The sequence below is a fragment of the Propithecus coquereli genome, unplaced genomic scaffold (genome assembly GCF_000956105.1).
Source record: "Propithecus coquereli isolate 6110/MARCELLA unplaced genomic scaffold, Pcoq_1.0 Scaffold48, whole genome shotgun sequence".
Taxonomy (NCBI): Eukaryota; Metazoa; Chordata; class Mammalia; order Primates; family Indriidae; genus Propithecus; species Propithecus coquereli.
In genome coordinates, this window is record NW_012150618.1 from 8,704,897 (window position 1) to 8,717,695 (window position 12,799).

The 12,799-nt window shown below is 34.6% G+C and overlaps 1 protein-coding gene across 1 annotated transcript in view; it reads right to left on the minus strand.

Moving 5' to 3' along the window:
- Positions 1-12,799, minus strand: part of VTA1 (vesicle (multivesicular body) trafficking 1) — an 80,094-nt gene that overhangs the window by 33,271 nt on the left and 34,024 nt on the right. The window contains exons 3-4 of the mRNA XM_012655526.1: positions 12,431-12,529; positions 1,033-1,141 (exon numbers count right to left, since the gene is read on the minus strand). Coding sequence (XP_012510980.1) covers positions 1,033-1,141; positions 12,431-12,529 — 208 coding nt within the window. The remainder of the gene's footprint in view (positions 1-1,032; positions 1,142-12,430; positions 12,530-12,799) is intronic.

The following is a 12,799-nucleotide window of genomic DNA, read 5'->3' on the forward strand; positions in this document are numbered from 1 at the left end:
ATGCCACATTTATGGTATCCAATAAGAACTATTTTCTGACAGCTGCTTTTTACTCAATATTTACGGTGTACTAGGTATGAAATGATTATATGTATGTTGTTTAAATATTTAGTTAATAAACAAAAACAAAGGAATGAAATTTCACATTTAGCTATGTAGAAAAAAGTGATGAGATACTTTGTTTTGAAAAATTTTGAAAGACAGACTTATAAAATATACTATACAATTAGAATTGGAAAGCTATTTTGAGAAAATTAAATTTTGACAGTATATTTAAAATGGTAATTAGCCACTTTTGGGAATCATAGTAATTTAAAAGAAAAGCAAGCTAAAGCTACGGATTTATGAAATACAATAGATTTTATTGTTTCTGATCAAATTTTTAAATAACTTTTGTCTGATTATTAATGCATTATATATTCAATGTAGATAATTATAAATAAGCAAAAAGAAAATTAAATTTACCCACTACTCTGAGATGATGAGCATTTTACTAATTAAACTTGTGGATGTATTTATATTTTATATGCATTAAAATCACCTTTTCCTATATTGGAGAACTCTAACATTTATACATTCTGGAAAAGGAAAAAAAAAAAAAAAAACCGAAAAAACCAAACAGAAATTCACTTTGTATTTTTTATATACTCCATAATTTTTGAACCATGTGAATGTATTACTTACCTTCCCACCTGCAATAATCCACACAATTCAAATAGATACACAAAAAATAATATGGTGTTCTTTGTGGTTTGGAAACATTTTATAAATTATAAATGGATTGCCTTTCCTATGCAGAGATGAAACGTGATCAGGAGGTAGGAGACAAACCATTTTGTTGACCTGGACAGATACTGTAGCAGTTTGGCCTTTCTCTCTCATTGTCCCTATGTTTGTAATTTCACACTTAATTTTCATGGATTTTGGACCTGATGGAAACAAAATTGCATTGTTCCTTCTAAAAAGTTTGAATAATAATCAACTGAACAATTATGATTCTATTAAATCATTTTACTTAGAACAAATACACACCATTATCTTCTTCAATTCCAACGGGGCCTGCTTGAGGGGTCTCCCCATTCTTTAAACAATTGTGGATGTACGTTGCTTTCCACCTTGCATATTTCCTGTGTTTCACATTCTAAAAGAGAGCATTTTAATATCAATATTGAACTACAGCAAAAAAGCAGAAGGTAAACATTTATGATGACCCATACCATATTTCTGACATAAAATCTATTTTTGCAGATTATAGTTCTGAAAGAGTCTGGGAATCTCCTTACTCTATTGCTGGATTTACCAATCATTTAGGGCTTGACAGACTGCATGAAAAATCTATCTTCCTCAAAACACATGCCCAGTTCTCTTTTACGATTTCACATTTCAGAAAAGATCTGCAGTGGAAATACGGGAATGTCCAGCCAGCAAAATCTCAAACTCTTATGCACAGGGAAAACTAGTCTAAACGGAATTTTAAGATTAAATATAAAAGATAATGATAGATTGAACTATTTTCCCTAAAGAGAAAAAAACAAGATCTATACAAATCTATGAAACTAAAGGAAAACTAAGATGATGTAGTGGTTAAAGCAAACACTAGACTGATTGGCATGTAAACCTGACTTCTTAACTAGTCATATGCTAGTTAACAACTCTGAACCTCAATTGCCTCAATCTAAAAAGGGAATTTGTAAGGAGAACTGAAAATGTCATTGAAGAGTCTGCTAGTTGGCTCTTTTCCCCTGCCTTAAAATTTATGCTCCATGCTATAAAATACAAGAGTAAAATCTCTTAGGATTGTGGATGGGCTGGTGACTTTTAGTTTATATTTTGAATTGATTGATCTTTATATAATAATACTCACGAACCAATGGCATTGGTATCACCTGGAAGCTTGTTAGAAATGCAGAATCTTTAAGCCCATCCCAGATCTACTGAACCAGAATCTGTGCCACAAGATCCCCAGGTGATTTGTACACCTTAGAGTCTGAGAGAGCACATGGTTCTACTATACTGAAAACAACAGTATTGGAAATAGAGTAGCATTTTGCAAAGATCCATTAAGTCATGGATAAGTACAAATATAGCATATGGTCCAGATACTTAGTTGAGTATTTATATAATGTGAGTCTCCAGATACTACTACAGATAACTTCTATATAGAAACCTAAAAAAAAAGTAACCCTCAAATTACTGAATTATATTACGTTTCATTTCCCTTTCCTTACTAGACACTCCTTTTATATATTCCATTAAAAAATTCCATACATTGATTCCAATTTTCCTCTATAGGTAGGACTATAGTTTTTTGTTCCACTTCTCAAATAAGTTTTTCCAAAGAGTATCCACATTGAAAGTCTTCAACTTCTTCAACATTCTGTTCACTCTGGAGGGGAAGGGAAGAGAGTTCTCTTTCTTTCTTTCCTGTTTAATTCATATTCTCAAGTCACACAAAAGTCAGAGAATTTGTATACACCTGTGCTTTTTAATGGCAGGGAGCCCACATGTGCCAGCCTGTACCTCACCTAAGTCATCAATCACTTGCGGAACTGCTCTGCTAATGTTACCAACAGCCTGCTCCACACTGGAAAATCCAAGGGACGCTTTTCAGGCACCATTTTACCAGATCTCTCAGCAGTATATTAAACTTTGGGATATTCCAACCTTTGTGCAACATTCTCTATCCATGGCTTTTGTGACACTCTATTTTCCTGGTTTCTCTCCTATCTTCTTGGCTACTAATCCTCTATCTGATTTCCAAATAATTTTAAGCACCCTGTCCTAGCAGAAACTTCAAACTAGTGGGCTCAACCGATGCTGATTCATATAGAATTTTAAATATGAATTGTTTTCTATATTTAAATACTGGGAAAGTTATAGAAAATTCAAATTTCTAACTTCTCTTTTTTTAAAAAAAGGAAGATCCCACATTGCTAATGGAAGGTCTTAATTAATAGCAGAATTTATTGAACATTAAAAATGTTAAGGTTAATGATACATAGCTTATGTTTTCCCTGAAAGAGGGAAACAATGTGAGATGTGTAAAATAAGTTGATATATTATTTCCACTTTCAGGGAGCTAATCATCTTTCTATGGATACGGAATTAAAATAGAAAAGAATATCACTATATAAAAATACAGTAAGTGGGCTCACGCCTGTAATCCTAGCACTCTGGGAGGCCAAGGCGGGCGGATTGTTTGAGCTCAGGAGTTCGAAACCAGCCTGAGCAAGAGCGAGACCCCGTCTCTACTAAAAATAGAAAGAAATTAATCGGACAACTAAAAATATATAGAAAAAATAGCCGGGCATGGTGGCACATGCCTGTAGACCCAGCTACTCGGGAGGCTGAGGCAGAAGGATCGCTTGAGCCCAGGAGTTTGAGGTTGCTGTCAGCTAGGCTGACGCCATGGCACTCAAGCCCAGGCAAAGGAGTGAGACTCTGTCTCAAAAAAAAAAAAAAATACAGTAAGTAGAAGTATTGTTTCTTATAGTAAGTATATGGAACACTTCAGAGAATAAAAAAAAAAATAGAATAAAGGGTAACTGGCAAAGGAAATGATACTTTAGTTTGGCCATGCAGGATGAGCATGATGTGAAAAGGTACAAAGAAGTGGTTAAGTCTATTCTGGAGAGAAAAAAATATGAACAAAGTCAGAAGGGCAGAAATAAAAGAAATATTTGGGGAATCAAGATAAATAAATCAATTTGCCATGGGTAGAAGATATATATTAAGGATTAGTTGGATAAGTAACATCAATCCAAGAAAAGATTGACGTCTTGGACTAACATCTTTATAGCACTCTGCAGGTTATAAAACACTTCCACACATTTTCCTTCTTACTCGGTCCTCACAATAACCTTGAAATTTAGGCAGGTCATGTTTTATTCACCTTAAGGCTCCAAGACATTAAAGGACTGGCTCAATGTAAATACAGTTTAACCTGGCATTCAAGGCCCTCCACACCGTGGGTACCGTTTCAGTTTTAAGTCCCTCAGTCAAGATGGGACTCTGTCTCATTTGCATGCTTTTCTTATGCTATTCTCCCTTATCTAATATGCTTTCCTTTTCTGTGAAATCTCCTCTTCTCCAAGGCTCAGCTCAAATGTTTATTCCTTATGAAGCTCCCTGAGTTCCAGCAAGTCAACAGTTATTTATTATTTACTCAAGGTCAGGCACTATGCTAAGTGCTGGGGATCACAGGCTGAACAAGTCAGGCATGAGCTTTAGAGTCCAGTGTGAAAGCCAGGCAATAACTGCCATCCCTAAATGTGGCACATGTCTTAGATAAGTCCCATAGTATGTCTTCATCTTTCTTTCTTAGGACTCTACAATCCCATCCTTACAGAGATGAAGAAATGCTAATTATAAAAGTAAAATGGACACACTTGAAGCTCGGACTTGGGGCGGGGTAAGGGCACCATACGTAACCTAATCATCTGTACCCCCATAACATGCTGAAATAAAAAAAAAAAACGTAAAATGACTTCCTGAAGGTCACATTATTTTAGTAGTAAAGTTAGCCACTCAATTCAGGGCTGCCTTGGTAAACTACAGTTACCACATTGCAATTTGCAATTCAATGAAAATACGTGAAATAAGAGAAAATGGGCTTTAAAAGGTCAGCTACTTAATGCATATTAATGCAGAATATACTTTTTGGTAATTACAAAAAAGACCATTTTAAAACTAAATGAATAAATTGCTTAGGAAAGTTTAAGTTGCTTTTGAGATTTTTAAAAACAGGCCAAATTTTGCTCCATCTGAAATAATTTGATCCTGTCTAAAGACTTAGTGGGAAAGTTGTAATGACTTTAGAAGATTCTTTCACGCCTAATTTCTTAGTATGAGCAGTGTAGAGAAGTGAAAATCACTTTGGGTTTCTTCATTAGTATGTGAAATTTGATAAAACATTATTCTAAGCTGAAAAGGGTCATTTAGTAAACACATTTTTAAAAACTTCCCCCAGAAGTATAAAAAGTAACATAACTTTGATTTTGATTTCACGGTTTCTAAGATACCTCTATTCCTACAAACTGGTACATGTAATATTTAGCGGAAATTTCTGGCAATAGTAACTCAAAACTAATTTACTTTTCAATGCTGTCTTCTTTAAGATAAAAGATGCTAGATATTAAACAATATTTTAAGAGGAAATTTTCAAGATGTCAATTTTTTGAAATCTGTTAACTCCTTTTGGCTGATGAGACATTCTTTCTGGGAAACAGGAATTGCAAGAACTTTTACTTCTGTCCTTGGCCTCTAAGTTCTTGTTTTGTAACTGAAATGATGAGAATTACTGAAAACTGCAAATTTTGGACTAGAGTCAGCAGCAGTATACATCAATTTTCATTTAATTTTTAAATCACTTGCTACTCTGAACAATAATAAATACCAACCAGAGGCTGCAGCAGGTGTGCTCAAACTTAGTGCCTATAAGAATCATGTGAATGTAATAAAAAAATACACTCCTGGCCGAAACTATGAAAAATCTGATATAAATCATTCTCCGTCAGCATACCAAAAAGCTACATTGAAAGATAAGGTTTTATTTACATTAGCAGTCTCCAATTCTTCCTCTTTGATTTTTATCTTCAACCCATCCTAGGCAGGTTTTTATCCCCACGACCCACTGCTACTACTTTTGTCAAGGTTATAGATTACTTCTATATTGCTAAACACAATGCTTAGATGTCATCTTCCTTGACCCTATCAGCTCGAATCAGTGATCATTTTGCTCTCTTTGATCCTCCCCCTACCCCCACATTCTGCCTTTTCACTTGGTTTCCTGATTAACAAGGTGTCTCCTGGTTTACCTTTTCTCTTGCTGTGCTCCTTCAGTCTTTCATACTGGTTCTTTCTTATGTCTCATGGTCAAGAGTGCCCCAGACTTCAGTTCTTGGACTTCTTGTGTCCTTGTTCTAAACTTTACCTTGATGATCTCGTGCAGTCTAATGACTTTGAATAGCACTTCACGCTGCCAACTCCCAAATTTATACCTTCTGTTCAGACCTCTCTCTCCTTCGCAGCCAGCTAGCTATTCGTGTGCATCATCCCCTTAGTAACTGTGCAAGGAGGACCACAGTGGGATCCAAATAGGATCTAGATCAATGCCAATCAAAATTTGCTCCCAGAACCAATGCTGGTCTGCAAAACTGTTTACAAGTTTGTGACAAGATAGAAGTATTTAGAACACACAGAGCAGACTAGGCTGCTATTTTTGTATGACTTTTTAAAATTTCATTTTTGTAGTAATTAATTTATGACTTGTATTTATATTTTACAAAACAATCAATTTTCAAAGGACTGGAAATTAAAAAAAAAAATGCTTGACCTTCACCACAAAGAGTTTGAGAAACATTATTTTGGGCTACAGCATCTGACGATGAGGTACTTAAAATTTTTCTGACCATGAGTTTTCTCACTATAATTTAGAGTTGTGAAAGGTGAAGCAAAATATATCTGAAGTGTCTAAGCACAGTGTCAGGCAAATGGTTGGTACTGCCAATGGGCCTCTTCCCGCACTTCATCATTAATAAACCGTATATCATCATAGTTATTTTGTCTTTCCAAGTTAGAATATAAGCTCTGTGTGGGTAGAAAAACATAGCATATTCATCTGATTCTCCCAAATAAGTAGAAACTCCTTAAATAAGAACAGTATTATATTTTACTTGCAATTTTCATATTTTTTCTAAATTAGCACTATTGTATCTTAACCAAAGATTATGAAGAAAAAACATTGGTAGTAGTGAAATAAATCCAAAATACAATAAAAGGAAGCCTATTGATAATATTGGCCACAAATACATTACACAAGATGATATAGCAGGAAAATAAAATGCTTATGTTTTGAACATCTCTTGCTTTAAAGCACAAAATTAAAAATTTCAATATATACTCTGGTACATATACCTAAAACTGGGGCACTGATTCTAAGAGAGCTATAGGAATGCTGGAAGCTCACACAACAAATTTAATTAAAATGCTGAGGCACAATTATATAAAGCATAGTTATTAAAAATTAAATATATATATACACCTAAAGTAGAGATACAAGAGTTGAGAAATAGAATAGTGGCAGATAAAGTTTAAAAAAAAAATTCAAAAGTGTTGAAGACTAAAGAAAAAAAATGACATGAAATTAAAAGGGAAAAAAGATATCAAGAAATGACTAAGAAAAATGCTGTGAGTAAATGACATCTATTACATTTTAGAAGAGTTATGAAACAAGTTCTGTGTAAATAAGTCTGAACATTATTTCCATCTATAGATAAAAAAAATGAAAAGCTAACTATAGCAACTTTTGAAATGTCAACTAATGAGCCACTTTTTCCCTCCAATATTTTACTCCGCGTGCAAATACATACACTTAATGCCAAAGAAGACGTAGAGTAGAATGAGACAAAGTCCCCCCTTCAAGTACTTGTAGTATAATTTATTTTGAAATATAATATACAAAAATGAAGTCAACACATTCACAGTGTACTATTCATACAGCTAAGACTCTAAATAAGGGTGGAAGAGTTGAGAGAATGGACAAATGCAATAAGGGCTAGAATAATGTAACTGAGACTCAAAAAGAAGGTAAAACTTAGGCAAAGCAGGCTAAAAACACAACATTTCCAAAGGTGAACACTGAGAAGATGGTGAGCAGATTGGTCTGACAAACTTAAAATAGAACTGGGGAACAGTACTACAAGTACCGTACGGAACATAGAAGGCCTGAAAATTTGCCAGAGGAGCCTGGACGTGCAGTGCCAGGAAATGAGAAGACCAAGCAGGTTCTTCAACAAAACAATGACAGAGGAGAATGGATTGCAGGGAAAAAGAGCCTGAAATAGGAAGATAAAATAAATTAGGTAAACTGTAGTAACACTGCTTGCAAACCAGTGGTCTTTTTGAAAAGTGGTGAGATTTTAGTAAAAAGAACTTAATTAGAAGACTCAAAATCATGATGTACAAATATCATACAGAAGGCATCAGGTATTCAGGCTGCTTACACCTACACTGGCTACCCCCATATTGCTATGCTACCTGACATTTCTCCTTTCTTCCTAGTAAAAATTTGTTCTTTGCTGCTATAATTTTCAGTGGTTCTACTTTTCACTATCATTTACAAAACTTAAATAGTTAATTTGTTTTTTACCCCTCCTTTTGCAGCTTCTAGTCTAAAACTGTTTTTGTTTCTCTCTTTCTTTTCTTTTTTTGTCTTTTTCATTTGTTCTTTGTTCCCTCTTCCTACCACTTCTTGCATGCCTGAATATATAAACCGGCAGAGCCACAAAGGACCACTGAGATCCTCTTGTCCAGGCTTCCCATTTGACAGAAGAAAAACCAAGTCAAGAGATGTAGGATTTCTTCTTGGTTTGGAGTTCAGTGGGGCTTGGCTCTGTGGCCCCTTCTCTCTACATTTAGAATACATTTTCAGAGCTGACAGCAAACAACCATGAAATTCTTCAGATTTTAAAAACATAGCTTAAAAACCATCACTGTCTTGATCATAAAGATAAAATTAAAAGACAATTAAAAATACACAGATAAAAAAAATTATGCTGCTCCCCTCTCTATTTTCTGTTGTTATTTCAGTGTTTCTCAAACAGCATTCTTAAAAAAGCAAAGAAAGCAATAAGTTTTGAAGAAAGTTTTTGCTCTATTAAAAAGCTGCGGAATATCATGCAGTCCACACTACTGCACTGCCCTTATAAATGATCACATAGGTTACAGTGACTTCTGAAATTTACCTAAACGAGAGTATACACTTAAAAAAATATATCTGCCTATCTGAAATCTTCAAACTCATTCTTTTCCCACTTTTCTGTTTCCTGACTTTGTCTCTGCTAGTGTTTTCAAAGCACAGGATGAAACTAAAGTGGAAGTGTAAAGGAGGGAATGAGTTAAAACTGCTAAATGCTTTGAAGTAACCAGTTTATGGTTTTTAAAACTAAATCTTTTTAATAGTTTTTGAAACAAGAATGTTACAATAGTTTGTATCGTATGTTAGGCACATAGTACTTAAATGACAAGTAAATAAAGTCTCAGATTTTCTCAGATAACCATGAAGACCTGTTAGAGAGGGCTGCTGCTGCTGACTACCTAGCTTCCCTTTATTTTTAAGAGCTGGTAGAATCATAGCTAGAGTCCATTCCTCCCTATTCCAATCAAGTGGGCAATATTTAAAATTATTGGTGTTTTAAATCATTATTTTTGAAAACCCCAGATCTCAGTAATCACTATGAAAACTCCAGTTTTAGAAATGGAAAATGATGGACCAAAAAACAACACTGAAAATAAGATGAAACGCATTTAAAACAAGGCTGATCAAACTAGTTGGCCTGAGGATTGTGAAAATGGCATACAGATAGTCTTACCAGGATTTTCCTTTCCTTGTTGGCTGTCTTTATATATTTAGTCAATTTTAGTTTGTAGTTAAATAATCAGCTCACTAATCTTGTGAGGATAAGGTCACTATAGCATACTGGATATGAGAAATGTCAGTATTCTGTGCCGAGTGAATTGTAAATTTTCACATATACACCTTTTGCTGAAAGTATAAATTTTGCATATTATGTAACTAACATATATATGTTAGTGAAATGCACCTACATAATTACACATTAACTGTGTGCATACACATTTTCTAATTTAAATATGAAGAATTTACATGAAGGCCCAAGAACAAACCTCCACCCAATCATATGACCATGGGGACTTCCCTTTCCAGTCTAGCCTCAGAATGTTTAATTTCTTCTTTCCACGCCATTGCAGACCCCTCCAGCTATCTGGAGTCCTTCATCCACCAACGAAGATGCTATTTCCTACTTTATCCTAGTGCCAGTACAAGGCAGAGGAAGAGCTTAGGTAGCAGGTTGGGTAATGAGATGGGGAGGGGGAAGACCACCACTGTTTTGGGAAAATTTCCCCTTTAGCCTTATGCTGTATTCTTTAGTAACACCAGGATCTAAACAAATCCCACCCCATCACTCCCAACCACTCTTGAAGCCTTCTCATTGGCCTCAGTCTTTGTCTTAGTTACTGTGATCAAATAACTAAGGAAGCTGTTCTTTGTTAAAGCTATCTAAATAAAAGTAAACCTAGATTTTCTTTCTGAAATGCAGACGAATCATATACTTTATGTGTGTCGAGGTGTTGCGTGTCCCTTAAGTGAAAAGAACCTATTACTCACTTAAGACTTCTAGAAATTTTGTTCTTTTTCCTATGTCTATTATTTCACCTATTATCTAGGTTCCCCATTGTTAGCACTTACAACTTCAAAGGACTGTGTGCAACATGGGCCCTGGTAGATTCCCTAAGTAAGGACAACTAGGAGAGGGCAAGGGGGGCATTTGGAAGCATCTGGCATACTGATCTGCTATTAAACACTTTGCTTAATCGTGATCTTTTCCTCTGATTATCTTGACTTTCTATTCACTTCCATGACTGTGTTTCTTTATTCACTTCTCCCTCTTGCATTTTAAATACAGGTGTTTACTAAGGGTATTTACTTGATCAACTTCTCTCTCTTTCAAAATAATCTGCCTACCTAAAGGGTTTGTCTAATCTTATAACTTAAACTGTCCCTTCCACTTTGCTGATTCCCTGCCTATTTATTTCCAAGAGTCTTCTGGTGATTTCTTTTTCGGATGCCATATCCTTTTGGGATGTCATACCTGTACTCGAAATTTTAATGTCTAAGTCTGAACATATTATTTTTTTCTCAAATCAAAAACAACTCACTGTGTGTGATTCTTCACCTCTCACTTAAGGTCCACAGTAATCATGAACAATTTCCTTTGCCAAATGGTTTGTAGTTTCCCCTCACACCAGCATATTCTACAGATGTCTATCATGCAGAGCACCCTGAGGGATAGTTCTTTATTCAAAAACACTAATCAAAGATTGCAAGCCTTCTGTCGTCTGTCTGATCTGGCTTATGACTTACTTTTCTAATCTGAATTCTCATTACTCTCCTTCACTTCCCTGGTACTCTCCAAAACTCCACTGAACCACTCAAAGCTTTCTATGTCATATTTACATTACTTCTGTATCCCCAAGTACCTAGGCTATTGCCTCACCCTAGTAAAACAGAAGAAAACAAATCCGATCAGTAACCACAGGAGATGAGAGAGAAAGGGGGTGCCAAACAGGTGGATCTATAAGGCCATCAGAATACAAAAAGGTAATATCCAAGGGGAAGCAGTTCAGGTTTTCACACTCTGGATCTCAGTTCTCTCTTATACTACTCTGTAAAAGAGTATAAAATACCTGAGAGCAGTGGTTCTCAATGGGCACTGCTTCATACCCTAGCCTAGAAGGTGTTTTGAAAATTTCTCAGGTGGTTTTTGGTTATCTCAATTATTGGGGAACACTGCCAGCATTGTGTGGGCAAGGGACAGGGATGTTCAGAAATAAAAGGGGCAGTCGTACACCATAAAAAAAAATTTGTTCTTCACTGGTCACAACTTTGAAACGTCCTGCACAACTTTCATGCTGGCAAAAACCTTACTTATAATCATCAAGCCTAGGGCTTAACTTTGGTTTACATATAAACAAAAAGAACTGTTTACAGTTTGCTATACAATTTTTTACAAAAACGCAAATACTTCATACACAGATTGTACTTTGTTTTGTTTAGAACTTAACTAAGAGCTACTCTTCGTTTGAAAAAAATCCTATTGTGGAAAACAGTTTTCCTCACAGTATGCAAATCACCCATATAACACCTGTGTCAGTCTCATTTGTAGCTCTTTTTCTCTATCTCTTTCTACATTAATATCTCCCCACTCAAAAAACAAATTTTCCACATGTATGGTAAAGCCTGCCACAGTAAAAACATTGAACTCAAAGTAGTAAGTTTGTCATCTAGTCTCAATCTGCTCATATATAAAATTATGTGCTCTGCTTATCTTAAAGTCATTATAAGAATCAAATTGATAAAATGGATGTGAAATATCTTATAAAATACCAAGTCTTACATATATTTTATAAGGGAAATAAATCATCAACAATACCTCTGACTAGAAATAAGATAGAAAAAAATAGTACTAAAAAGACTCGGCCTCTGGTATGTTTATCAAACTACAGTGGAGAAACTTAACAGCACACAGGATTAGCAATATACATATGAACACTTAATAAAATCAAACTCTAAACCTGTGCTGTCCAATATAGCAGCCACACGTGCTGCAGTGTAAAATTCAGACTGGATTTAAAGAATTTAGGACAAAAAATAAAATATATAACAGAAAATAATTCCATGTTTCTTTTTACTTTTTAAAAAGTGGCTAATAAAAAATTTAAAATTACATTTTTTGCTTGCATTACATTTCTGATGGACATTCTGTACTAAATAAACAATGCAATAACAAAACTGATAAATAGAAACCTTACTCATCTTTAGGAAGTAAGACAATAAAGAATGTGCACTTACTTCATCAGTGAGTTCTCCAAATACTGTTATGGCATCTATTAAAAGACTTGCAGTATAGAAGGACTTGATCATGTTTCTGTAACACAAAAGAGAGCTGGTCTAGTTTAAATAAAAAACATTAAAATGTAGTATGAGTCATGTGGCTATAAGAAAAAAATTCCACTGTTTATAAAAGCACTCTGAAATCACTATTTTAAATAAAATTAGATTTCAAGAACACAATGAAAACCTTTTCCAATCTGTTATCAGGAGAAAGTAACAAGATTTGCATTATAAGTAAACATGCTACAGCAAGATTTTATTGTATGCTTTTGATTTTAGAAAATGTAATTATAGTATTATTTGAATCCATATCAAACCATAAGGTAT